At 64.0% G+C, this 25399-nt stretch overlaps 5 protein-coding genes across 5 annotated transcripts; 2 read left to right on the forward strand and 3 right to left on the reverse strand.

Annotated features, from left to right (window-relative positions):
• On the reverse strand, nucleotides 1-1655 carry CHLRE_36g759547v5 (uncharacterized protein; the record flags this gene model as incomplete). The annotated part of the gene is made up of 6 exons (XM_043073031.1): nucleotides 1578-1655; nucleotides 1272-1490; nucleotides 479-1116; nucleotides 330-369; nucleotides 128-230; nucleotides 1-42 (listed from the first exon to the last, which is right to left on the reverse strand). Coding segments are annotated over exons 1-6 (1045 nt in total), but the record flags the coding sequence as incomplete, so codon positions are not given.
• Nucleotides 1656-1825: 170 nt separating this feature from the next.
• CHLRE_36g759597v5 (uncharacterized protein) lies at nucleotides 1826-6587 on the forward strand. Its single transcript, XM_043073032.1, has 4 exons — nucleotides 1826-2406; nucleotides 2795-3544; nucleotides 3813-4571; nucleotides 4794-6587. Exons 1-4 carry the CDS (start codon nucleotides 2261-2263, stop codon nucleotides 5752-5754), a joined length of 2616 nt encoding a protein of 871 aa, XP_042914039.1. The 5' UTR covers nucleotides 1826-2260; the 3' UTR covers nucleotides 5755-6587.
• A 10-nt stretch (nucleotides 6588-6597) lies between these two features.
• CHLRE_36g759647v5 (uncharacterized protein) lies at nucleotides 6598-14435 on the reverse strand. The gene is made up of 14 exons (XM_043073033.1): nucleotides 14329-14435; nucleotides 13975-14178; nucleotides 13411-13543; nucleotides 12905-12990; nucleotides 12078-12134; nucleotides 11808-11866; nucleotides 11209-11288; nucleotides 10606-10715; nucleotides 10105-10140; nucleotides 9709-9762; nucleotides 9206-9321; nucleotides 8644-8774; nucleotides 8013-8125; nucleotides 6598-7498 (listed from the first exon to the last, which is right to left on the reverse strand). The coding sequence occupies exons 1-14, from the start codon at nucleotides 14371-14373 to the stop codon at nucleotides 7439-7441; spliced, it is 1284 nt and encodes a 427-aa protein (XP_042914040.1). The 5' UTR covers nucleotides 14374-14435; the 3' UTR covers nucleotides 6598-7438.
• A 130-nt stretch (nucleotides 14436-14565) lies between these two features.
• Nucleotides 14566-22777, forward strand: CHLRE_36g759697v5 (uncharacterized protein). The gene is made up of 13 exons (XM_043073034.1): nucleotides 14566-16190; nucleotides 16460-16610; nucleotides 16844-17021; nucleotides 17315-17653; nucleotides 18122-18527; nucleotides 18957-19180; nucleotides 19372-19448; nucleotides 19807-19949; nucleotides 20475-20519; nucleotides 20742-20843; nucleotides 21120-21308; nucleotides 21516-21648; nucleotides 21885-22777. The coding sequence occupies exons 1-13, from the start codon at nucleotides 15360-15362 to the stop codon at nucleotides 22097-22099; spliced, it is 3033 nt and encodes a 1010-aa protein (XP_042914041.1). The 5' UTR covers nucleotides 14566-15359; the 3' UTR covers nucleotides 22100-22777.
• A 78-nt stretch (nucleotides 22778-22855) lies between these two features.
• CHLRE_36g759747v5 (uncharacterized protein) lies at nucleotides 22856-24997 on the reverse strand (the record flags this gene model as incomplete). Its single annotated transcript, XM_043073035.1, has 3 exons — nucleotides 22856-23827; nucleotides 24199-24324; nucleotides 24809-24997. Coding segments are annotated over 3 exons (573 nt in total), but the record flags the coding sequence as incomplete, so codon positions are not given.
• Between the last annotated feature and the right edge of the window lie 402 nt (nucleotides 24998-25399).

Below are 25399 nucleotides of genomic sequence, written 5' to 3' on the forward strand. Positions count from 1 at the left end.
TGCTGCCAGGCTTGGGCTGCTTGTTCCCGCGCTGCGGCGCCTCTACACCGCGGGAATGAGTGACAAAAGGTGTGAGGAAAAGTAACGGGCAGTGAGCATGAGAGCGTCTTCCTTTTCCATGCCATACCTGTGCCCAGCTCGATGTTGTTGTCCTCATCACTGGCAGCCGTCACTCCGCGTGCAGTTGCCTGCCGCATGTCCCGAGCTCCAGCCGCCTGCATTCCACCCTCCTGTGAAGAGATGCGTTAGCACAAGCGCAACACAGAGGTACACGCTCATTGGCCAGCATGCGTGCACATGCAGACACATGCAAACACATGCAGGCACACCTTCCTCTGCTTGGCCGCTTCTTCACGCTCGGCCACCGCCCTGTAAGTTGTTTGCAGATACATCACCTTTGATTCAACTTGCCAAACGTGCAATATGCCGACATTCGTGTATGCCGGCAAGCAGTCCCTCTGATCCCCCGCCCGCGCACCTCTCGTAGTCCGCCTTGAAGGCGGGGTCGTGATTACACGCCCACTCAACCACGGCCGTGTGGATCGCGACGGTGCCGTGCACGTGCCCACTGGCATAGCACACCAGGGGCAGGCCATCCGGCCACCTGAGGTACACCCGGGCAGCGTGGCAGGAGCCGCCGCACTTGCAGCCCCCGCCGGAGTACTGCCACGTCTTCCACTCGCCCCGTTCCAGGCGCCCCTTGTTGCAGAGCAAGCTGGAGACCAAGCCCCCTAGACGCAGTGGCAGCTTGGCGCCTGGGCTGGTGCCCTCACCGCTGTCGCCGTCTTCTCCGCCTCCGCCAGCCCCACCACCCTCACCCTCGCCCTCGCCAACCTCCGTGCCTCCACCCTCGCTGTCGCCCTGGCCCTCCCCGCCCTCCCCGCCCTCCCCGTTCACAGCTGCACCACCCTCGCTCTGGTACTCTCGTAGGGCGGAGAGTACGAGCTGCGCACCCCTCCTAGCCCAGAACCGGATGAACTTGTTGGTAGGCAGGGAGGTGATGGGGCTGTCCTCGTCCAGGCTAGCCATGGCAGCCAGCTTGGCCTTGTACTGCGGAAACTTCTTGACTCTGACGCCATGCATGGCTTCCAGGAACTCGACGATTATGTCCTTGACCTGCGTTCAGCACACAAACGGTTGTCGACCTTCCATCACACACACCCCGGGTCTTGCTGTTGGTCGCCCGTGTCTCCCTGTCCCCTCCAGCCTCCCTGCGTCTCCCCATCCCTCCAGCCCGCCCTCCCGGATCGCCCTCTTGTCCACGAACATACCTCTTGACAGTTGCACCAGCCACTGAGGTTCACCTGGAACCTCGCGCCCAGTGTGGGGTACGTGGTCAGGGTGATGCTGCCCGGCGGAAGGCAGGCATCCTCCTCCACCGTGCGCTCACCGCTGATGAAGCGGGTGTGTTGTTCGTCAACCTCCTTGTTAAAAAGTTTAAGCTTCAGACGGCAGTTATGGCTGACGCTGGCGGCAAGCGATTTAGGTGCCTACGCAAAATGTTGCAAGGCGAAGTTCAGGCGCCTTTTCCATACGCATGAATGGGCGCATCATTCAAGAGAAACAACAAGACTTGCCATGACGCTTAGGCCCAGAGCTTGCGGGTCCACATCCGTCGCCGGAAGCGCGGTGTAGTATCCCGGGTAATGTTTTAGGATGCGATTAAGTGTGATCAGCGTATAGAGATGAGGCGTGCAGACTACAGCGCCTGCTCGCGTGTGCAAAGGGCCATGCAGGGGTCTGATGGGGGGCGATGGTGGGCCGGGAGCGCGGGGAACTTCTCTCGCGGCTTCCGGGCATGCATTTTGAGCTATTTGCATGTGGATTTGCAACTTTCGATATAGTTACGATTTGCGTGGGACCGCCCCATTCACCTAAGAAGCGGGCCTATTGGCCGCCCCACCCGCTGGTAAATTGCGAGTGGGGCGCGCGTCCTAGCTGAACTGTGCGGTGATGTTCGTCGGTTGTGACTGCAACATTAAGCACTATGGCCCTCACGACTGCTGAGACATGCTTTGGTGCACGAAATATCTTACGGCCGACGGCCAGGCTGCAGTTCAACAGTCCCACCGAGCCCAACGACGACGTGCTTTTCTTCCGGAGCAATTTCCATAATTACGGCAATAATGAATGGGCTGTCAGTCAGCATTACTGCCTGTCCAGTCCTTATGGGGGCGACGTTGCCGCTGCTATCATCGATGCCAGCGGGGTTCGCCACGCCGTCCTCCGCGCCGCGCTAAACTATGGTGGCTCGACATACATGAGCAGTGCTCTAGCGCGACACCTGGGGCTGCAGACGGTGGCGCTGGTTGGCAACGGGGCACAGAGCCTGCTGGGCGGCGGAGGCGGGCCGACGTCCATGCTGACGGACCGCATCCAGCTCCAGCTTCTAGACAGCAGCGGCAGGTATGGCAGGAGAGTAGCGCATGCTGCACATCATCGTGCACCGTAAATGCGTTTAGGCTGAGCGCACGACCACAGGAAGCAGCCAGGCCCGGGCTCACCAGCCGGGCGTGCGCGAGGGCCTGTCACTCCCTAGGTGTGGCAACCGCCGTGATACATACAGTGGCAGTGGTGGCCAGGGGTAATACAGGCGCATCAAGTACTATTCATCATGTGACAGAACACATCCACCGAGGGCCTGCCCCCGCCCCACCCGGCACCGTACCGCTCAGCCCCTCGCCGCAACACGAGGCCGCCCCAACAACAACCCCCGCGAACACATTACCCACGGCCAGCTGCACAGCGCACAACTGAATTGGTTTCCATCTATCTATCTGTTGCGTTCATGCAGGGCTGTGGCCTCCTACGATGTTCCAGTAATGTTTGTGCTGGAGCACACAGCCCTGGAGATGCAGGTCGGCATGGACGTGTGCCAGATCTCCGTCACCGGCGGCACCGGCCACACCATTATCCCGCCCGGCGGCGGGGCTGCCGTGCCGCTGCCACGCCTGTTGCCGCGCCGCTGGCAGCCCGGCGAGAACCGCGCGGCAGGGCTGGTTGGCGGGACCATTCGTGTGTCCGAGGAGGCGAGGCAGCTGGGGCTGGCGTACCGGGCGGCACTGGCGGCGGGGCAGCCCGTGCCGCAACCACCGCCGCAGCCGCAGCCGCCGCAGGCGCGGGAGGCGTCGGCGGAGGAGTGCTTCGGCGGCGGGGGCAACATCGTACGGCCGCCGACGCAGCTGCGGTTCGACAGTCCCCTGGAGCCGGGCGATGAGGTTCTGTTCTTTCGGCAAGGTTTCACGGGCGACCTCGGCCTCGAAGACAGCGAGCTGGTGAAGTACAACTACTGCGGGCCCGGCGCGTATGGCGGCGACGTGGCCGCCGCGGTCGTCGATGCCCGCGGCGGGCGGCATGCCGTGATCCGCGCGGCGCTGAACCCCTCCGGAGGCGCAACCTACATGAGCGTCGCGTTGGCGGAGCACCTGGGGCTGCGGACGGTGGCGCTGGGGGGCTCGGGGACCGTGTCGGCGGTGGGCGGCGGCGGGCGGGTTTCCATGCTGGTGGATCCGGTTCAGATCCAGCTACTGGACACCAATGGCGGGTGAGTGAGGATCGAATGGAGCGAGGTGGAATGAGGTCGTGTAGCTAGCCGTGCATGTGAGGGCCAGGCTTGTTCCAGTTGAGATACCTTGCGTGCCGGTGCCGGCCTGGGACTCAGCACGCGGCTTCCGGCTCTGCACGCATCCGTCCATGACACAACACCAGGTCCCCACATCTACACACACACACACACACACACACACACACACACACACACACACACACACACACACACACATACACGTGTCATCAATCACCACATCATGCAGGGCCGTGGCATCGTACGACCTGCCCATCATGTTCGTACTGGAGCACGTGGCCCACCAGCTGCACCTGGGTCCCGACGCGTGTCGGCAGCACGCCGTCACGCACACGTCGGCCGCAGGCCACTGCATCGCCGCCGCCGCACCCGCCGGCGGCGGCAGCAGCAGCGCAGCTGCTGCCGCTGGTGCTGGTGCTGCTGCTGACGTGGCGCTGCCGCGCCTGGTGCCGCGCCGCTGGCAGCCCGGCGAGAGCCGGGAAGAGGTGCACGCCGTGACCATCGACGTGGCCGCTGACACGCGTGCGGAGGCGGTGGCGCGGGCACGGGCTCGTGAGGAAGCCAGGAGGCCGGCGCCGGCGGAGGAGTGCTTTGGCGCTGACGTCCTCGTGCGTCCCGCCGCCCGGCTGCAGTTCGTGAACCCCTCGGAGCAGGGCGATGAGGTGCTTTTCTTCCGGGGCCACAGCTGGGCTTACAACGAGCTGCACGACAGTGAGCGGGTCAAGTACAACTACGACCTGGCAGGCGCGATGGGCGGCGGCGTGGCGGCGGCGATTGTGGCGGGCGACGGCGGCACGCGGCACGCCGTGATCCGCGCGATGGTAGACCCTGGCGGTTCCACCTACATGAGTGCTGAGCTGGCGGAGCGCCTGAGGCTGCGGACGGTGGCGCTGGGGGGCTCGGGGACCGTGTCGGCGGTGGGCGGCGGCGGGCGGGCTTGGATGCTGGTGGATCCAATTCAGATCCAGCTGCTGGACACCAATGGCAGGTAAGTTACGGTTACGGTGCATCATTGCGTTTGTTATGGGTGCAAAGAGGCAACGGCAGTTGGTTGCTGGGACACACACGCTCACACACACACACACACACACACACACACACACGCTCACACACACACACACACACACACACACACACACACACACCACACGCACGCACACGCACACGCGCCCACGCACCGTATCGGTCTGCCCAACGCACCCCCTCACAGGGCCTTCGCCAGCTATCCGGCGCCGCTGGTGTTCGTGTTCGAGCGCGCACCCTTTGAGCTGCACATCGGCCCCGACGTGTGCCCGGTGAGCCAGGTCAACGGGTACGCCACCATCGTCGCCCTGCCCGACGGCACCAGCTCCGTGATGACGCCGCGGCTGTTGCCGCGCCGCTGGCAGCCCGGCGAGGGGCGTGTGGAGGTCTACACGTGCTCCCTGTGGCCGGCGGACGATACGTTCGAGGAGGCGGTGGCGCGGGTGGTGGCGCGCGCGGGCGTGCGGGCGCGGCTGGCGGCGGCGGCGGAGGGGCAGGACCCTGTCGCGGCCTCGGCACGCGCCGAGAGCACAGTGCAGCGGACGTATGCCGAGGGCGCTCCTGGCCGCGTGTGGCGCCCGGGTGGGCGGCAGCGGCCGCCGCAGGCGCCGCCGGCGCCGCAGCAAGGCTCTGCGGCGTGGGTGGAGGACTGGCTCCCACCACAGTACAGGAGTGGAGGCAGCGGGGGCGGCAGGGGCTCGCGGCGGCGGCGCGGCCGCGGGCACAGCCGCCGGCGGGGTGGGCGTGGCGGAGCTCGTGGCGGGGGCGAGGGCAGCAGCGAGGAGGTTGACGAGGAGGGGGCGGACGTGGTATCGGGTGGGGTGGCCACAGACCCCTTCGCCGGGTTGCCACCGCTGCCGCCGGCGCTGCGCTCTGCGCGCTGGGCGGAGGTGGCGGCGACGCACCTGCCTGCAGGCGACACCGAGTGTGTGGTGTGCGCCTGGTCGCTGACGGGGGCGGCGGAGGCGGGGGCGGCTAGAGCAGCAGCAGCAGGTGGGGGTGGCGGTGCGGGGGAGGCGGGGCTGGGGCCGGGGGATGTGGTGGTGCAGCTGGGCTGCCGGCACACGTTCCACGAGCTGTGTGTGAGGCAGATGATGATGCAGCGCCAGAGCCGGAGCTGCCCGCTGTGCCGCATGGCCATGTGCTGAGGATGGGCTGGCCATGTGCTGCTTAGGGTTTGGTGATGGGCTGTGGACATGGTCGGCAGGCGGCAATTGTGCTTGCAGTTAAGGGCGCGGCAGACGCCGCCGTGCCGGTAGCCTTGGGAGCTAGCGAGGTGGCAAGCAGACAATGAGGGTACCGTACAGGGAAAGCAACATCGACTGATGGTAGCTCCTATCGGTTATGGCTCCTATCGGTGATGGCTCCCGTCGGGTCTTTGGCGCTGATGCGTGTGAATGGGGGGGTATCTTGTCGTCAGGGGTCGTATCTTGTTTCATGGGGAATGTCCAGCTCAGACAATAACGGCCGGCTGGCCGCCGTCTTATATCTGGGCACATGGCGGTTGGTGGAATGTCCTGAAAAATGACCGATGAATGTCTGGAGCCCTGTGATGGGACAGAGTGTGCAGTGTACGGTACCGGTAGTCCCAGACCCCGACATTCAATTTGCAACGTCAAGGCAAGATTGCGCGGCGCGGGGTATCACCATCGCGTGAGTTACTGTACCGAGGGCATCGCTGACTTGCGGGCAGGCTGGTAGTTTTGCTGATGCGCATTGTTTCCTTGGCGCTAGTGCGTGGCACTCACTGCATTGCGTTTGTCGCACACTTTGCGATGCGGCCATAGGCCCATAGCACGCTGGCCGGCCGTCGTGAGCGTGTGTACCGTACCCGCGTACCGTACTTTATTACTACCGTAAGCGACGTGGGTGAAGTCCCGCAGGGTGCAGCCATAGCCCATAGGCCCATAGCCCGGTGGCCGGCCGTGGGCCCTCACCCGTCTGTTCCCCTTTGCGCCTTCCCACCTCTGCAACTCGGGCCCGCTGCCAAGACACGCACACACGTGTAACGTGCCACGCAGGCGGTAATCGGTTGCCAGCCCGCAGCCTGTTGTCAGCCGGGCACCAAAGGCACCTGGGTCACCCCGGCCAGGGCCTCCGGTTTCCATGAGGCGCACCACCACCGTGTAACCACACACACAGTCAGCAACATGCCGTGCTGTCCGGAGCTGCCACACACAACCGCGCAACCGCACCGCTCACGTTGCAATTACATCAACCTCACATGCGCCTGCGCGTTAAACCGCCATACCATATAGCAACTCAGTCGGCAGCTCGGAAAGCCGTCATCATGTCTTTGCGTACGTCCAAGCCCTCCCTGCTCCAGCCATCCACTGCACTGGACAAGTGCACTAGTGCCGTGTCCGTTTGCCGCCAGCCCCACCTCACAATCAGGTTGACTACCTCGGTATGCACGTCACCACCATCACCACACTCCAGCATCCGCCTTGCGCCCTTGCACGCTCGCTTGTAATAACTTGCGTTTTCAGAATCCCTGTTCGCAACATCATTGCTTCAGTGAAGGCGATGAACGCGCCCACGGCCTTGCTGCACACATCATTTGGCGCGGCCACCACACCTCAAGGTCCTCCACACCGCCACGCATGCCTCCTGTGCTCCAACCGCCCACATTGCACGTCACAGTCAGTGCTCAACCCGCCCTATGCCATCTGCCTTGTCAGCCTGCCCCTGCCCTGTCACCCCTGCCCAGGCCCTCATGCCATGTCATATCCATGTCATATCTCGTCTGCGCTGTCACCTTTCCCTTGTCACCTTCCGCGAATAAGCCTTGTGATTACGCCATTTGAATATGCCATTTGATAAGCTATGTTATCACTTGAAGCCAAAGTGCTCGAGCCCCTCCAGAATGCCCAGCGCCTCCTTCTTCGTGGCCTGTTGATGGGCCCCCAGGGCGGACCCCCAGGAGTGAGCACGGGAGGAAGCGAGGGAGGATGTTTAGGACGTACGCTTGAAGGAAGGGTTATGTAGGCGTGCGGTGCAGCCGTGATCCCGCGTGTCCTCCGGGCGTACATCAGTAGATGCGGCATTGCTGAGCTCTTGGAAGCTTTGTACGCAACACCCGCTCAGCTGCAAACAGCCCCTCAGCTTCCAGCCCCTCAGCCCTTCCCACTCAACCGCCTCCGCAACCTGCAGCTGTTCCCCACTGCACAGCTCACAACTGCCCACCCCACCCCCATACATTTTCACGACTGCCCCCCCCCCCAAAAACCCCCTCTCCTTTCGTCACCTCTCCCTCTCCCTCCCTCTCCCGCCCTCACTCCCGCCCTCTCCCCCGCCCCCTCTCCAGGCCTCTCCCCTCCCCTTCAGCCACCCCCTCCCCTCCTTCCTCCATCTCACTCCCCTCCCCTCCGCCCACCACCACCCGCCATCACCCACCACCACCCACCTGCAGCAGGCGGTGCTTGCCGCTGGGCAGGGGCGCCTCCGCCGCCTGCCGCTGCTGAGCCCAGGTGCGCAGATCGGGCTGCGCGTTACCCACCACGATGGCCAGGTTCTCACCTGAGGCGGGGGCGAGGAGGAATTACATTCATGATTAATAAACAGTGAAGGCGTAGCCAGGAACAGTAGCATAGCAGGCGCGTTGTTTCCGATGTGGGGAGGGGGGCGACGGGGTTGGGCAGGAGGATGATAGGAGCTGTGCCCAAGGATCAGCGAGGCAACATGGGGGCGTGGTGCAGGGTTTGGGGTAGGAGGCACGCGCAGATGCAGGCGTATGTGTGTGTGTATATGTATGTGGGACGTGCACACTAAAACACGCCGCTTGAACTCGAAACCAACTACACCCTCCCTCCTTCTCCTCCTTGCCGCCCTCCCTACTCCTCCCCACTCCTCCCCACTCCTCCCCACTCCTCCCCACTCCTCCCCACCCCCTCCCCACTTGCCCTCCCCTCCTCTCCCCTCCCACTCCCCACTCCTCCTCCCCACTCCTCCTCCCCTCCCCTCCCCTCCCCTCCCCTCCCCTCCCCTCCCCTCCCCTCCCCTCCCCTCCCCTCCCCTCCCCTCCCCTCTCCCCTCACCGCTGAGCATGAGGATGTCGTTGCCGCTGTCGCCGCACGCCACAGTGCTGGCCACGCTGAACCCGAAGTGGCGCCGCACGTGGTTGAGCGCCTCCAGCTTGCCAGCGCGGATGGGGACCACGTCCATATACCTGTGGGGGTTGGGGAAACGGAGGGGTTGGGAAGATGCGGGCGGGGGTTTGGGTTACATTTGTCGTTGGTCAGGTGGTGGAAGGGTGGGAAGATGCGGGCGGGGGTTTGGGTTATATTCATGATGTGTGTAGTGGTGGAAGGGGTGGACGGCTGGGTTTCAGGCGTGCGTGTTGTGGCTGGGTGCGCCGGCGGGAGCGCGGCGAAACCACACGCGCCAAACCCGGAGAACAGCTGACGGCCAACTCTCCCACCTCTCCGCACCTCACCCCACAAGAAAGGTGGACTGGAGAGAGGAAGGACGCCCCATCACTGCATCGCACCGGTCGCCCTCTCCTCCTCCTCTATGCTCCCCCTCCACCCGCCACCCCTCCAACAATCCACGCCACCTGCCCCAGTGCCGCACACGCCCCGCAGTGCCGTACACACTCACTTCCAGCCGCCGTGCCCGCTAGTGATGACGTTTGCCGACACGCCCGCCGCCGCCAGCTCCGAGTTCACACGCGCCACCACGCCGCCCGCGGCTGCGTCCGCCACACCACATGTCACCTGCTCGCAGCGACACGGCGGCACGGGCCGGAGGCCGTGATTCACGCGTGGTAAGTGGTTGTAAAAACAATTCGGGATTTAAGAAACATTGCGTGGTAAATGGTTGTGATTAATAAGTATTATAAAGAGTGTTATGGGCCTAACGCAGCGCTGAAATTACCAGCCGCTGCGGTCACAAGCCGTGGCATTCGCGTGTTCTACTTCCTCCTGACAGCCAACGGCTCCCGCCACTGCGCCCGGGTTCTGGGCCAGGGTCCGGTCTCGACTCTGGTTCCCTGATCCCGGAATGGGACCGGGAAACAGCCCCCACCCCCCACGCTCTCCTCCTAACTTTTCTGCACTGGAGTTTAGTTTGGGCTGTTGCTTGCAACCCCCACCGCGCCCCACCTTGTGGTCGTTCTGCTCCTCCGCCGGCCGGAAGTGCATAGCATCCTTGCCAACCTGCGTGTGTCAATGTCAGTGCCCGTGTCAGCGGTCAGGAGGAGACACACATAGGAAGCAGGATTTGCCCAACTATGTGTGCGGGATGACCCGTAGGCAGGTGTTTGCGACTTCCCCGCGGCAACATAGGCCGCACCCCACCCCACCCCATTTCAGCCCATCCCGCCCCACCCCACCCCAACCCGCCCCGCCCCGCGCCGCCCCACCCCACCTCCACCCTACCCACCCTTCCCCACCCCACCCCACCTCCACCCTAACCACCCTGCCCCACCCTACCCCACCCCACCCCACCCCTGACTGGCCCGCCTCTCCCCGCCCCGCCCCACCTCCACCCCACCCCACCTCAGCCAGTGCCTTGTAGCATGCGTCCCGTGCCACCTGTGTGACAAACACACGACAACGTCATACGTGATATGTGGCACTTGCAGGGGTGTTTGCGGAGGGGTCTGGTCATTGAGGGCCGGACTGCGTGTGTGTGTTCTGTCTGACCGTGTGTACCGCCCTGCGCCCTCGTGTCCTCCATCCAGTGCTGACGGCGAATGGCGAACCAGCCCCCGAACACCCACGCACCCACCCCATTCCTGTTCCTATTGTCGTGCTACGACCCGTACCCCATTCTCCCTATATCAGGGCTTGGAATGACTCGCAAGCAATAGGCCCTGTCGGGCCGGCGCCGACACCCATCGCCTTAACCCTGCAAACCCCCACCCCATCCCCCGCCCGCCCCCCCAAATCCCAACCCCCCCTTCGTTGGTTTTGGTTTAATTTGGGCTGGTATTTACAGCCCCACCTTGAGGTTTGGTTTAGTTTGGGCTGGTATCTGCAATCCCTCATCCACCCCACCTTGAGGTTCCAGCTGGCGTCCAGCTGCGCCGCCCAGTCGCGGTCCTCGCGCCAGCCCGCCGCGGCGTCCGCCGGGCCGCCCGAGGGGTGGCGCAGGTACACACACGTGCCTGCAGGGTGTGTGTGTGTGGGGGGGGGGGGGGAGTGTGTGTAGTGTACATGTGTACTTATGTGTGTGTGTTCTGTGCGTGTGTGCGTGTCTGTGTTTGTCTGTGTGGGGGGGGGGGGGAAGGGAGGTGTTTACATTCACGATTATTTAAAAGGTGGAGGGGGGCTGTGAATACGAGCCGAAACTAAACCAAAACCAACTAAAACGCGCGGAGCACAGGGGTTGCACTACCATACCAGACTCGGGGGTGCTTTGCCAATGCTGCTCACATGGGTGGATGAAGCACGCGGTATCCGGGCCGGGAATGTGATCAAAGCCGCTGCTTTGCCTGTCACTGGCACTGCCTATCCACCTCCCCGCCCCAACCACCCCCGCCCCCACCCCCGCCCCCACCCCCGCCCTCGGCCCCCCCTCAAACCCCTTCCCGCCCCCCTCCCGCCTGCCTCCCTCCCTCCCTCCCTCCCTCCCTTCCCCTCATCCTCACCCCCACGCACCCACGGCCAGGATGAGGGCGTCCGGCACAGCCATGCAGCCCGCCTTGGACCGCAGCAGCTCCAGGAAGGAGCCCAGAGAGCTGGGGGTGTGTGGGGGGGAGGTGGGGTTGTAAATACCAGCCCAAACTAAACCAAAACCAACGAAAACCGGAGTGCAGGCAGAGGCGTTAGTTGCGAGCGATTATACTTATGGGATGTGGGCCGAGGCGTCGCGGAGTAGCAGGGCGAGCGGCGGTGGGGGGTGTGGGGTGAGAGGTTTGCAAGGAGGGGAGACGGGCCAAGTGAATTCCACTAAACAAGATGGGCGGATGTGGGGCGTTAATGTGCAGGCAGCGCGGGTGGGGCAGGCGGCGCCAAACCCGAAAAATGGTTGCCATGCGTGCCCTCAGCCTGAATGTTGACCGTTGTAATGCTGAACCCGAGATGCAGTTTGGGCACAGCCACCCCTGTCCCTGCCACCTGTCATCCAACCCTCTGTCTCGCCACATTCCTCCCCACCCTTCCCCCTGCTGCTGCTGCTGCCTCGCCGGCCGGTGCTGTAGACCATCCCACCACTCTCCCCCACCCTTCCCCCTGCTGCTGCCGCTGCTTCCTCCTACCGGCCGGTGTTGTATACCAGCACGCCGCCCGCCAGTGCGCCCGCGTCCTCCCACCAGGACTGCGGAGTGCAATTGGAAAGCGGTTGGGGGGGAGGGGGTGGAGCGGTTGAGGGAGGCAGGGTGGCGGAGGCACTGGCTTGGACGTGCTTTTTCCCAGACACACAAACATCCGCACACACACACACCCTTGGTAAAGTTGGTATTGATGAAACCAAAACGCAGCAATGCACCCACCCACCCAACCACACATACACATACACACACGCGCACCTTGAATGCCCCGGTGGCGGCGTCATCGCCCACCATGGTTCCGTCCAGATCGCTGACCTGCAGGCCGGTCGGGGGTTGAGGGAGGAGTGGTAGGGGGGTTACTACATTTGCGCCGGGAGCCCGACGAATACGGCAGGTTTCCACTTGGTAAGTCCATTGAGGGAAGCATCGTGGTGCCCACAAGCTCGATCTCCGTCACTAACCCCAATGTCTGCTCCCCACCCCGGCACTCCCATTCCCCGCGCCCCACCCCAGCGACCCCCCCCCAGCCCACACCCCACCCGACACCACACCACCACCCAAGCACCCCCTCCCCCCCACCACCACCACCCCCACCACCACCCACCCTCTGCCTGCACTCCCGTTTTCGTTGGCTTTGGTTTAGTTTGGGCTGGTATTTACAACCACCCCCTCCCCACCACCACCACCCCCTCCCCACCACCACCACCCCCACCCCCACCCCACACCCCCCGCACCACCCCCACCCAAGCACCCCCCCCCACCCCCCACCCCCCACCACCACCCACCCCCTCCCCACCACCACCACCCCCACACCCCCTCCCAACCCCCTCCCAACCCACTCCCAACCCCTCCCAACCCCCTGCCAACCCCCTCCCAACCCCCTCCCCACCCCACCACCCCCCACCCACCACCATGACCGGCCTCGCCGCCACCACCCACCACCACCACCACCACCACCACCACCCGCCCCCCACCAACCCGCACCACCACCACCCTCTATTGCATTGGGTTCGGTTGAGTTTGGGCTGGAATCTACGACCCCCCTCCCAACCCCCTCCCAACCCCGTTCCCCACCCCCCACCCACCACCATGACCGGCCTGGCCGCCAGCCGCTGCAGGGCGCCGCCCCTCAGCCTGTACACGCCTGGACTGTCCACCACATAGTTGCCGCCTGTGCGGGGGGGGGGGCAGGTGGTGGGAGGGGGAGGAGGGCGGGGATGAGGTGGAGGGCGGGGGAGGAGGGGGAGGAGGGGTGCGGAGGAAGAGTGAGGGGGTAAGGGTGAGGGTGAGGGGGAGGGTGCGTGCGGGTTCGGTGGTGGCGTGTATGTTTGGTCAAGGGCTAGAGCCTCCCCAGGCACACACAGGCACTTGCACCATGACCACAAACACGAACCCTCGGCGCTCACTGCCCCCATTCGCGCCCGTAGCCACCCACCCCCGCCAGAACCCGCGCCTGCACATACCCTCACCCTTGGCACCCGCACTCACGCGCACCCATGCACACCCACACACGCACACGCGCCTCCACACACACACACACACACACACACACACGCACACACACACAGCAGCAGCAGCAGCCTGCACGCACCCGCCTGCGGCTTGTCCCACTGCTGCTTGGCCGCGTCCGCCACCACGAACTCCAGCAGCGGTTGGCCGTTGGAGCTGGGGGCGGCGCCGACGGGGATGTCAGCGACCAGCCAGCGGTTGGGCGCGCCGGCAGACTGCGGGCGTGTATGGGTGGGTGCATGGGCGTGTGTTGGGTTGGGTGTGTGGCGTGTGGCGTTTGCAGGGGCGTGTACGGCACGTGTGCGAGGAGACGTGCGCGGAGGGTGGGTGGAGTATGAGGAGGGCGGCACGGGTGTGGCGGAGCCCGAAGCCGCCACCTGAGGGGAGCTTACGCACTCACTAGCTCACTTGTAATCCGCATCCTTACGCACAGACAATTTGGGCCGGCGGCCTCTGACGGCCTTCTAGCTTAGCCCTGGCCTGGCCTCGTAACTGTCATGCGACGTACACGGTCGCGTGCCCCAAAAAAACACCCTGCGCCCGGGCTTCAGCGCCGCCTGTCCCGACAAGCCCCCTGCACCTTGACGGCCTGTCCCCGACAAGCCCCCTGCACCTTGGCGGCCTGTCCCCGACAAGCCCCCTGCACCTTGACGAGCGGGAAGTCGGTCCACGCGGCGCCCGCGAGCGAGCCGTGCGCAACGGCCTTGTCCCAGCCCGTGCGGTAGAACAGTTTGATGGCCGGGGCGGCGCTGCCCGCGGGGGCATCGGCGGAGCGCAACACCTCGGCGGTGGCCGAGCACACGAGGCCAGTGCGCCGAGGCCGCAGCTGCCCAGCAGCTACACGGCGCACCTGAGGCATGTCATCGCGTGCGTAGTGAAGGAGAGTCGCAGGGAGGCTAAGCTTGTGTCGGAGGGGCAATCGCCAAGTGGAACATGGTGTGCTAGAGGCAATCCATACTGCATTCATGCTTCAAAGTACAGTGAAAAACTAAGCACATACCTGGCTGCTCCGCAGCGCCTGTCCCCGGCCGCTTGCAACTTGCATTCGTCTAAAGGCGGCCTTGACTGGCTAACGCTCTACAGTAATAAGTTATCTGGCGTGTAAATGGGCATGTGAACAAGCACAAGCTACCAAAAAGAGCGGAGAAAAGGAACCCATCCGGATTGGTGCAACACCGCTGCCCAAGCTCTTGCTTTACGTGCCGTCGCATATAGCTCAAGCTAAATACATGTTTGAAGTATCATTCACAGTATTAATCCAGTCTGCACGTGCGCTCTGAGGGCTGCACACGTTCTCACTAGAGACTTCTCCTAGTTTGCATTCAAGTTCAGCCCTGGTTTATGTCCATTGTTATTACAAACATCACAGTACGGAATGGCCTGGAGTCGCGTCAACAGCCGCTGGGCTCGGCGTGCCGGAGTCGCGAGCTGCTGCTACTGCCGACACCCCGCACCCGCGCCACGTGCGCGCCACCACCTTCCGGCCACAGCACCCGCTGGCGCCATTCGCAGTCGACTGGCCTCGCGGCTTGCAATTCAACCAGCAACTGGAGGCGGCCTGGCAGAAATTACAGAACTCTGAGACTCGGAGAGACAGCCGTCATCCGTCAACGTCCGGCGCCCGTCAACGTCGCGATGACAGCGGTGCCGTCAGCCCGACAGCTCTTAAGCAACTTTACGAAACCACTTTCCACCAACGACATACACCCACAGAAGCACAGCGACACACAAAGCTCCGGCTCCCCAGCCACCCCGCGATCCCCAACGGCCCCGGCCTGTGATCCCTTTCTGCCGCTGGCCGCTCTCCCCAACTTAGCTCTCCACCTTCCTTATCTCCCCTTCCCCGCCACCAGTCCCAAGGAACATTCTCAGTTCCTGACGTCCACAAGATCTCTCAGAGGCTTCGAATAAGAGTGTTCATTTCACACGTACGCCATTCTCACCCAGCAAGCGGCGTAACCCTTCGCAACCCGCAGCAGCCGTTCAACTACCCCAGCACGCTTCTGGTCATCAGACAGCAGAGCAGCAGCCATGAAGCCACGAACCGTGCTCACCAGCATCCTCCTCATGGCCTTCCTGAGGGCTGCTACTGCCGCCGCCGCTGCTGCCACCAGCGCGGCTGCTACTGCCGCCGCCGGCAGCACCGGCGGCGCAACCAAGCTACAGCCGCTGCCGCATCAGCAGCCATCGTGGCAGCGGCGGCTGCAGCAGCTACTGCCGGAGGCCGACCCGGCGGCTGTGACGGCCGCTGCTGATGCCGTAGCCGCGCCCGCACCCGTACCTGCTACAGCCGAGGCGGCGCCGACTGCTGACGCCACAGCAGCAGCCGACAGCACCACGCCCACGCCCGCAGTGGCGGCGGCGGACCCCGCGCCGCTGGCCGCTGCTGCTGCTGACGGCGCCGCCGCCGCCAGCGCCACGGACGCTGCTACTGCCGACCCGAGCGCGGCGGCAGCTGCTACAGCCGATCCTGCCACCGACACGACTGCCGTGCCGGCGGACATTGCCGCTGCCGCTGACACCGCCGCAGTCCCCGACACCACCCCAGCCACGGACAGCACACCCGCCGCCGCCACTGGCGCCGCCGACGGGACAGCAGCGCCGGCGGACACACCCGCGGCCCCCGCCGCAAACGCCACCACCGCCGCCGCCACCCCCACCGCCGCTCCCTCTCCCTCTTCCACCGCCGCCTGCCGCAACTACACCTACACGGGTGCCGCCGGCGCTGCGCCGTCGCCCGCCTCGCAGCCGCTGCTGGCGCCGGTGGCGGTGCCGGCGGCGGACTGGCCCGCGGGCTCTGCTGTGGGGTCGGTGGAGGTGGCTGGGCTGCAGCTGACACACCCGCGCATTGGCGCCCTCAAGGTGAGTGAGGGGGTTACACTCATGACCAGTTAGGGGGTGGGGTTGTGTGCCCAAGCCCAATAGGTCCCAGTAGGGGGTGGGGTTGGAGGGCGGGCGGGCGGCTCATGTCCCAATCCCACGTATTACCCCTGATGACCCTTCATGCCCTGATTCCGATTGCTTGCTATCTATGCGACCTGCTCACCACGCACCACCTCATTGTTCAGGATCACCCAGCTTCAAAGAAGCACTCTATTCTTCTGTTCCCCACCCCACCCCACCCCAAACAGATTTCTCTGGTTGCCCCTGCCGCCGCCAATGCCTCCGACTCCACCCCCGCCTCCGCCTTCGATGAGCCCGCCGGCGTGTCTGTGCTCCTCAAGGATATCCGGGCGGGGGGCGCGGGTGCAAACCTGGAGGGTGTCAGCTTCACCGACACGGGTACGTGCCTGCGTGTGCTTTCATAAAGCCGTTGCTTCTGGTGTGGCAAATGAGAATCACCGCACCAACAGCAAGGTTTAGCTCGTGACTATTGGCGCAAGTTGACACATGTTTGCCGCCTCGCTCGTGGCTCCCACGTTCCCTCTCAAACCACACCACAACCCGCCCCCGTCCTCCTCCCCGACGCCATCGCTCCCCCCCACACACACCCACACACACACACACGCACGCAGCTGCCTCGGCCTTCCCCGCCGCCGCCACCGCCGCCCCCTACACCGGCACGTGGCAGCCCGCTGAGGGCCTGAGTGCCGCCCTGCTGCTGGGGGGCAACACCACCACCACCACCGCCGCCGCCGCCGCCGCCGGCACCTGGACCCTGCGAGTTGTGGACCTTGGACAGGACCGCGACAGGTGTGTGGTGTTTGTTTGCCGCCTTGCTGTAGGTGCTACTGCTAGCGATGGTGCGCCGCTGCCGCTGCTGCTACTGCCGCTGCTGCTACTGCCGCGGCTGCTGGTGCTGCTGCTGCCGTGCTCGTAGTGCTGCTGCCCCGCATTGGTCCTACTTCCAAGCCTTGTTTGTAGTGATTCTCACTCTTTCCTCTGGTCTACGCTGCCTCCATTTTACCCCCCCCCCCCTCCCCCTTCACTGCGTATACAATGATGGTTGTAACCCCCCCTCACCTGCCCAAAACACACACACGCAGCCGCACCATTCAGCTGACCCAGTGGACACTGGTGCTCTGCCCCGCCGCCGCCAACACCACCACCCCCACCACCCCCATCGTCATCACCACCCCTGGCGCCGCCGCTGCCGCCAACACCACCAGCACCCCCAACACCGACACCCCCGCGAGCACCCGCGCCAGCGGCGGCGGCGGCGGTGGCCTGCTCGGCGGCGGCGGCCTCATTCGTGGCGGCGCCGCCGGCGGCCTGCTGCGAGGAGAGGGCGCCAACGGCAATGCTACAGCCGCCGCCGCCGCCGCCGGCAGTAGCAGCGCCGCCACGCCAGGCCTGCTGGAGCAGTTCCTGGAGCGTCTGAACCGGTGGGTGATGGTGATGGTGGTTGTGGGTGATATGGTGATGGTGATGGTGGGTGGTGGGGGACGGCTGTGGGGTCGGCGGGGTGGGCGGTGCGCACGTTATCAGTACCGTAGTTACGCAATGGCTGGCCGGCGGCGGAGGGATGCGGCGGCATTGCACAACCAGCGGCGGCCATAACGCAAAGCACTGTCCGGCCGTGTTAGCTTTGCGTCGTTTGCCACTGCCGTATTCCATAACCGATGCCCCGTTCCAAGTAAGTTTCCAAGGAGCTGTAGCAGCACCAGCACCAGCAGCAGCAGCAGGACATGTGGCTGGTGTGTCAGCAGGCGACCGTGTGCCGAGCGGTATCCATGTTAGCGGTTGATTGCACGTACCTACCAGCGAACAGAGCCGTACCGGTTGTGAATGACGGTTTGCGTATGCCACTATTCCATAACCGATAACCCGCTCCAATCCCTACCTGAATGCAGGGCGCCGGACACCAACGCCACCTCCCCCACCAACGCCAACGCAACTGCCGCCGACCAGACCACCTCTGACGCCGAGGACCTTGGTCTGGTCCAGCGCCTCATTGCCCGACTGGAGGAACTCAACGTGACCCGTAACGCCCGCGGTGGCGCCGCCGCCGCCAACGCAACCGCTACTGCCGGCGGAGGCGGAGGCCTGTTTGGCGCCGACGGTGCTACTGCCGATGCTGCTGCCAACGGAACTGTTGCCGCTGGCGCGGCGGCGGGAGGGCTGCTGCCGTTGACTCGCCGTGGCGCTGGCGGTGGCGCTGGCGGCGGCGGCAGTGTGTGGCGGCTGGGTAACCTCACACTGACTGGCTCGCAGGATGACGGACTGGTGGCAGACTTCCTGTCGGGCCTGAGCGATGTGGTGGGTGTCGTGAACTATAGAGAATGACCCCAATAGCGCCGGCGCAACAGGGCCTATTACTTGCGAGTCATTCCAACCCCTGAAAAATATATATAGTGAGAATGGGGTAGAGGTCGTATCACGACAGTGGATTACGGCAGGTTACGGTGGCGTGTGAAGCATTGGATATGCTACGTGCGGGGCGTATGAAGCCTTGGCTGTGTGTATGCCTTTGGTTGTGCCTTTTTATGTCACAGCGGTATCGGCGTGAATTTGATTTGTGGGGGATTGGCCTGTGCGGCGGGTGCGTGTTGTCATGCTACGTCTGCTGAGCCTGACCCTTCTACCTCACATTGACGCCCCATCCGCCCACCCTCCCGCCTGCCCGCCTTTCCACCCTTTTTATCCCACTGCTTCCGCCTTACACACACACGACACACATACACATAGCTCTACGCCGCCGCGAACGCCAGCGACCCCTCCACAACCACCAACACCACTTCAGCCTTCCGCGATTCCAACCCCGCCGCCGCCGGCGGCTCTTCGTCTTCCTCCTCCACTGCTGAAAGCCCCCTGGGATCCAACATCACAAGTATGGCCCAGTCGGCCTTTCAAGATCTGCTGACGCGCGGAGGCGGCAGTGGCGGCGTGCTGGGAGGCAGCGGCGCGTTCAGGTGCGTGTGGGCTGACGAAGAGCGTGTGTTGCCGTGTTTTTGGCATAGAGAATGCTGAAAGATTGATGTGACATGATATGGTATGCTACTTACTGTGCCGCCACTGCTGCGAATGCTGCTACTGCCGCTGCTGCTACTGCCGCTACTGCCGCTGCTGCTACTGCCGCCGCTGCTGCTGCTACTGCCTGTAGCCTGGACATGGGCCAGCGCCTGATCAGCCTGCTGCCCAATGACGGCGCCTGGGTGAGGAAGCGGCTGCAGGCCTCAGGTGGGTGGTCAAGCAAGTGCGTGTGTGTGTGTGTGTGTGTGTGTGTGTGTGTGTGTGTGTGTGTGTGTGTGTGTGTGTGTGTGTGGCTGGGTGGCTGGGTGTAGGTGTGTGATCGGGGGTGGGGGTTGCGTGTGTGTGGGTGGATGCGGGGGTGGGTGTTTGTGTGTGCGTGTGCGTGTGCGTGCTCAATAATAGGGAAGGGAACACACGACAAAGCTGTGGGTAAGTGGTGCTGTAAATAGACATCTCCCACTGCAAACTGGGAGACCCACTTCCAACGCCTTGCTCTCCTCCCCTCCCCAATCCCTGCCTCTCCCCCTCTTCCCTTCCCCTTCACCCCGCCACTCCCCCCCTGCAGCCGGCACGCTCGGCTCCGCCGCCGCCTCCGCCGCCGCCACCAGCCACGGCCTGCGCGAACGCGCCGCCGCAGTGGGCGACTACGGCCGCGGCTCACTGGGGGCGGCGGCCGCCTACGCCGCAGACGTGCAGAAGCTGCAGCAGGTGTGTCTGTGTGTGTGTGTGGCTGTGTGTGTGTGTGTGCGTGTGCGTGTGTGTGTGTGTGTGTGTGTGTGTGTGTGTGTGTGCGTGTGCGTGTGTGTGTGGGTGGGTGGGTGGGTGGGTGAATGGGTCTGTGCGTGTGTGTCGTGTGCGTCTCTGTGTGTGCGTGTATGGGGGTCGGGGAAGGGACGGGATGTGTTTGTTTGTGTGAAACACACGCAGCGTGTGCGCGTGCGTGTTGGTACATCACAAGGGAAAAGCTAGTGTGCGCGAGCGTGTGCGCGAGCGCGTGTGGGGCGGCGAGGTGTGCGTTGTTTTGTGAGTGTGAGTGTGCACGAGCGTGTGGGGTCGGGCATGGCATGGGCTCGCTTGTCGTAGCACCACCTCTGGCTGGCCTCGAGCGCCTGTGGCCGTCCTGGTGAGGGCGCGTCACTCCCATCGCTTGTTTCTGATGTGCTGACTTGTGTCCCACACAAACCGAAAAACTTCCGCCGCCCCATACACACACACACGCACACACGAGCACAGGAGCTGGTGGCTGACCAGGTGGCCGCCTACGTCAAGGCGGTCAAGGTGGGGGGGGGTTGAAGGGCGTGTGTGTATGTGTGTGTATGTGGGGGGGGGTTGAGGCCGCCTTTTATTTGGCTGGCCCGTCTCCCCGCTTTCGCCCCTGACCCCTTTGTCCGCTCCCCACGCCAAACCCCCTCTACTCCGCTCCGCACCCTCGCCTCCGCACCCTCCGCTCCCCTCCACTCCCCTCCTTCTCCCTCTCCCCCTCCCTCCCTCTGCCCCCAGGCCGCCTCCTCGGTGACCTCCTCCCGCCTGCAGACCGCAGGCGCCGCCGTGCAGGGGCACGTGGACACCGCGAGGGCGGCGCTGGCGGCGGCAACACAGTCGGTGAGGGAGCAGAGGCGGGCGGGCGGGCTTTCACGGGAAGACACGGTCAGGGTCGATGGCGTCAGCATATTGGGGAGGGAGATGTGGATACACAGGGTTTGCAAGTCCGGCACTGCGATTTCGCAAAGGAGGGCCCATCCTCTGCCTTGGGTTTTTGGACCCAAAGCTACAATGCTGGCGAAACGGTTTCACTGATTACTCCCTTTTTACCCTCCTCCCATGAGTGTTACCTCTCCCTCCTCCCCGCCCAAACGCCGCCCTCTCCGCTGCACGTAGCTCTCGGGCCTGCGCCTGCGCGGCGGCGGCTCGGCTGCTGACGCGGCGGGTCCGGCCCTGGCCTCCCTGAGCGCCGCCCTGGACAGGCTGCATGGCGGCATTGGAGGCGGCGGCGGCGCCCTCAGTGGCGGCGGCGGCGTTGGCGGCGGCTCGGTTGCGACTGCGGTGGTGGATGCGTATCAGGCGCGGGTGAGGAGATGGCCGGAAGGGCCGCGAGGGTGGAGAGGAGAGGGTGCGGGAGGGCGGGCTGGGTGGGGGAGGGTGTTATGTGTGTTTGTGTTCTGGCAGGGGTGTTATGATGATCAAGATCCGCGCCTGTGCCTGTGCCTGGCATACATGCGCCTATGCCTGGCATACATGTGCCCCCCCCCCCTCCCAAACACACAACGCCTGCAGCTGGGCTCGGCGCGCAACACCGCCGCCGCCGCCAGCTCCGCCTTCCGCGACGCCGCCGGCAAACGCTTCTCCATGGCCACTGACGCCGTGGCGGCGGCCGTGGAACGCATGCAGAGCGCCCTCGGCAACATCGGTGCGTGCGTCGAGCGTTGCTGGCACGCTGTGATCATGACCAGCCGCCATGCATTTTGCTGTTTAAGCTACGTTACATGTCTTGCTCGCCAACGCGAGGCCGGGGCCAAGGCCGGGGCTGTTGAACTTACGATACCTGCGATGCCGTATTGCATTACCTTTTCCAGCCACTGCCGCGGCTCATGCTTCCCAATACCCGCTGCTCATACGCTACACCACTTCGCAACAACCGCACAGGCGGTGGCAAGGCGCTCTCGGGCGCGGGGCTGGCGCGTCTGGGCTCGGGTGCGGGGGCGCTGCGCTCCGCCCTCAACGACGCCTTGGTAAAGGCGGGGGGCGGCGGCGGGCGCGGCACGATGGGCGCGGCGGCGCGGCAGCGGCTGGCAGACCTGGCAGGCGGCCTGGGTGGGCTGCAGGGCCGCATCCAGGGGATGCGTGGCAACCTCGGCTAGCTAGTGGTGAGATTGGGTTAGTTGGTTGGTAGGGTTGGTTGGAGTGGTTGGGGTGGTTATGGTTGGGGTTTCTGGGGGGTTTTGGATATGGTTAATTTTGCTGCTTGAGAATGTGGTACTGCTTTGAAGTAAGTTTGAACGTGGTGCGTGATGTGCGCTTGCTTGTGTGTTGCGCATGGGGAACGTACGTTGTCTACCCATTCTCCCTAGCCTGCTTCGTTACGGAAGGGGTTTGTAGGTGGCTTAATGAGGCGAATGAAATGAAGGCGGGGTGCTTGGGCGGGCGCCTGAAGCTGCTTGCTAGTGTGAGTTCAGGAGCTGCTGCGGGCGGGGCGAAGTACGCAACCTTGGGGCTCCCGCCGCCGCGCAAAGTGATTCACTGCTTCAACGGGTTGCTCACCTTATGTGATTTGCACAAAGGGCATCGTGACGACTACAAGGCGATTCAAGCTTCCGCATTACGAAATCACGGATTCCTGGTTTCAGTCATTCCTGGTATCCGGAGTCCGGCCTAGCTAGTCGTGGTGTACCCGCTTTGTACGGCCTGTACACGTAGGCACAAGTACGTGATTCAGGATATGGCCCAGAGGTCTCTCTTTCTGTGTTGGTCTCCCTGAATGTTTACGTACGCTTCTGTGGCTCAAGGTTCACGCCTTCCTGCTGTAATCCTCTGTAATTAACTCAACACGGACCTGAATGCTGCCAGAAGACCCTTTCCCGGTAACCATTGCGAATTACGGCACAACCACGCACAGCCGTGTGTATTTGTTACAGATTGAAATTCGTGCAGCTGCGGACGCGCACGCTGTCTCGCCTTACTTGCCACGCCACACATTATCTCAACTCGTCAAGCCTTGCTCTCGCTTGAATGCTCGATGGTGGACATCAATTTCAGTCCACGCTCGCCCAACCGTTGCTCGTCATCACAGCACGCCTCACCACAGTCGCCAAAATTGCAGGCACCAATTGATTATTCTTCGTGTGTAATTTTCGACAGTAGATCTTCTCTCTAACGCGCACAGAGGAACATGTGATATGAAGCCCTGCTGGCCGCGACTGCGCGCACACATACACGCGCGGCGACCACATGGACATGCACGCACGCACGCATGAACACGCACGCACCGCACCCACATCGCATTCGTCGCCGTGGGGAGCGACCCATCAACCCCTCTACCCCCCTACCTTGTATAATCTTTTATGTACTGCCGTACTGTAGGCGTACGTCTCTTGCGCGCACATATGTTGATTGGACAGATTCGCACGCTCGCTCGCACGGCACCGATAAATCATCACGCTACTACACCATCAATCAGCCTACGGCTCGCCCACCAAACCCCCATCTTCCCCATGCCTCCACACCCCATGCGACTTCGTTCACCATCCCTCGCGGCACGTATCCTTGCCCCTCCCATACGGTACTATCATGCATACCGTACCATTGCTGCTGCCGCCGCTGGTTCACGCTCCTCAAGACGTAGGCACCGGCACCTTCTCCCCCACCTTCCCAGCACCAGCAGCCGCGCCCCCAGCCTCCGCCGCGCTCGCCACCAGCGTGTTTCGGAACCAATCCCGCACCTGACGCCGCGCCTCGGGCCGCTGCTTGGCGGCCTCGTAGGGGTAGATCAGCAGCGCCGGCCAACTGCCAACCGCCAGGATGAGGAACACCAGCTTGATGAGGGAGGTGACGGTCTGGCCCACCGAGTCGAACGCGAAGGGCGGCAGCGCCTGCAGGTGGACGCGAGGAAGAAGGAAGGGCAGGGGACAAGGGGGCGGGGTAAGTGGGGCGGGGCGCGTTGGGGGATGGAAGGCGTGTGTGTTGTGTGTGTGTGTGTGTGTTGCGTGCTGTGTGTTGTGCGTTGTGTGTGTGTGTGTGTGTGCGTGTGTGTGAGTTTATCTTCTAATCCCAAAGAAGCGAAGGGTTGGGGTAAGTGGGGGCGTGGCATACGAGGCCTGCGTACGAGGGAGTGAGTAAGCAGGCTGGATGCGTGTACGCGTGTAGCCACCCACCCAAGCAACCACTCCCTCTCTGCCACCCTCCCTCTCATTCCCTCCCTCCCTCCCTCCCTCCCTCCCCTCCCCTCCCCTCCTGCACCCACCATCTCAATGGCTGTCACGGTGGCGGCCAGGGTCAGGTAGCCGGCCGCCATGACGCGCTCGTCGGGCAGCTCCACGTCATCGGGCGGCCCGAAGCCGGGGGCGGCGGGCGCGGCGCCCTCCACGCCCTGTGTTTTTGTTGCGGGTGGGTGGGGGCATGCATTCATGAATGGTTTTTGGAGTGGGGGGGTATGTGTGGGATGGAGCGTGATTGGTGGATGGGTAGTGTGGGCGGCGCGCTGGGGGCAGGCGTGCTTTCCATTGCAAGGAAGTCGAGAAACTGAGCTGAGCCGCTGAGCTGCTGAACTCCTTTTCCGCGGCGGAGAAGGTGGGCAGGTAGGCATGTGTGGGATGGCGGGTGATTGGAGGAAAGTGGATGGGTGGTGTGGGCGGCGCGCTGGGGGCAGGCGTGCTTTCCATTGCGAGGAAGTCGAGAAACGATTCAGCTGCTGAACCCCTTTTGTGCGGCAATCTCCAGCAAGGAAGTACACAAGAGCAGCAAGCAACAGCGCCGTCTGTCACCAGCCCCAGCCCTAGCCCTGGCCCCAGTAGCAACACCGCTAGACACGCACGTACAGCGCACGTAGCCGCCCGCAGCCCCGCCCTGCTCACCCGCGGCGCCTCGGCAGCATCCACACCACCACCAGCACCCGACGACGCCGCCGGCGGCCGCGCGTGCGCTCCCTCGTGCAGTTCCCGCAGACTGCTGAGCCCCAGGGCCGGCAGCCACAGCGCCAGTGCGCCCCACAGGACCGCCAGCACCCAGGGCAGCACGTCCGTGCTGAATGACTCGCCGCCCAGCTGGAGGGGGAGTGGGAGTGTTGAGGGAGGGGGGGGGGGTGCATTCATGATTGGTTAAGGTGGTAGACGGGGGGGGGGGGGGGGGGTTTGAAGGCGGGGTGGGTGGGGGCGGAAAAAGGGAACAGGGGTGAGGGAGGGTCACCCCCGACAGGAGTACTGCCGCGCGCAACTTCGGACCAACACGACATGTCTTGTTCTTAGCCTCCATGCGATGCAAATGACAACAAGCGCCCCTTTAGCTTGGTTTGGTCCGGTAGTTATATACCCCCCCCCCCCCGCCCGTCCCCCCCCTCCTTTACATGTTCCCCCCCTCCTTTACCGGCTAGCCCATCCCGGGGCCATTTCACTGGATGGGCTCGGGCACATGACCCTCCCCCCGGCCCCGGCCCCCGCCCCCGCCCC

The sequence above is a fragment of the Chlamydomonas reinhardtii genome, assembly GCF_000002595.2.
Source record: "Chlamydomonas reinhardtii strain CC-503 cw92 mt+ unplaced genomic scaffold scaffold_36, whole genome shotgun sequence".
Lineage (NCBI taxonomy): Eukaryota > Viridiplantae > Chlorophyta > Chlorophyceae > Chlamydomonadales > Chlamydomonadaceae > Chlamydomonas > Chlamydomonas reinhardtii.

What these genes read in the sequence shown, in the direction of transcription:
- CHLRE_36g759597v5 (XM_043073032.1), top strand. Translation starts at nt 2,261, where the DNA reads ATGAGCAGTGCTCTAGCGCGACACCTGGGGCTGCAGACGGTGGCGCTG. An exon ending in CTTCTAGACAGCAGCGGCAG is followed by an intron (nt 2,407 to 2,794) that starts GTATGGCAGGAG and finishes GCGTTCATGCAG; the next exon opens with GGCTGTGGCCTCCTACGATG. An exon ending in CTACTGGACACCAATGGCGG is followed by an intron (nt 3,545 to 3,812) that starts GTGAGTGAGGAT and finishes CACATCATGCAG; the next exon opens with GGCCGTGGCATCGTACGACC.
- CHLRE_36g759647v5 (XM_043073033.1), bottom strand. Translation starts at nt 14,373, where the DNA reads ATGCAAGTTGCAAGCGGCCGGGGACAGGCGCTGCGGAGCAGCCAG. An exon ending in GCTACAAGGCACTGGCTGAG is followed by an intron (nt 9,763 to 10,104) that starts GTGGGGTGGGGT and finishes TGACACACGCAG; the next exon opens with GTTGGCAAGGATGCTATGCA. An exon ending in GCAAGCACCGCCTGCTGCAG is followed by an intron (nt 7,499 to 8,012) that starts GTGGGTGGTGGT and finishes GCCCATCAACAG; the next exon opens with GCCACGAAGAAGGAGGCGCT.
- CHLRE_36g759697v5 (XM_043073034.1), top strand. Translation starts at nt 15,360, where the DNA reads ATGAAGCCACGAACCGTGCTCACCAGCATCCTCCTCATGGCCTTCCTG. An exon ending in GAAGCGGCTGCAGGCCTCAG is followed by an intron (nt 19,449 to 19,806) that starts GTGGGTGGTCAA and finishes CCCCCCCTGCAG; the next exon opens with CCGGCACGCTCGGCTCCGCC. An exon ending in TGGATGCGTATCAGGCGCGG is followed by an intron (nt 21,309 to 21,515) that starts GTGAGGAGATGG and finishes CAACGCCTGCAG; the next exon opens with CTGGGCTCGGCGCGCAACAC.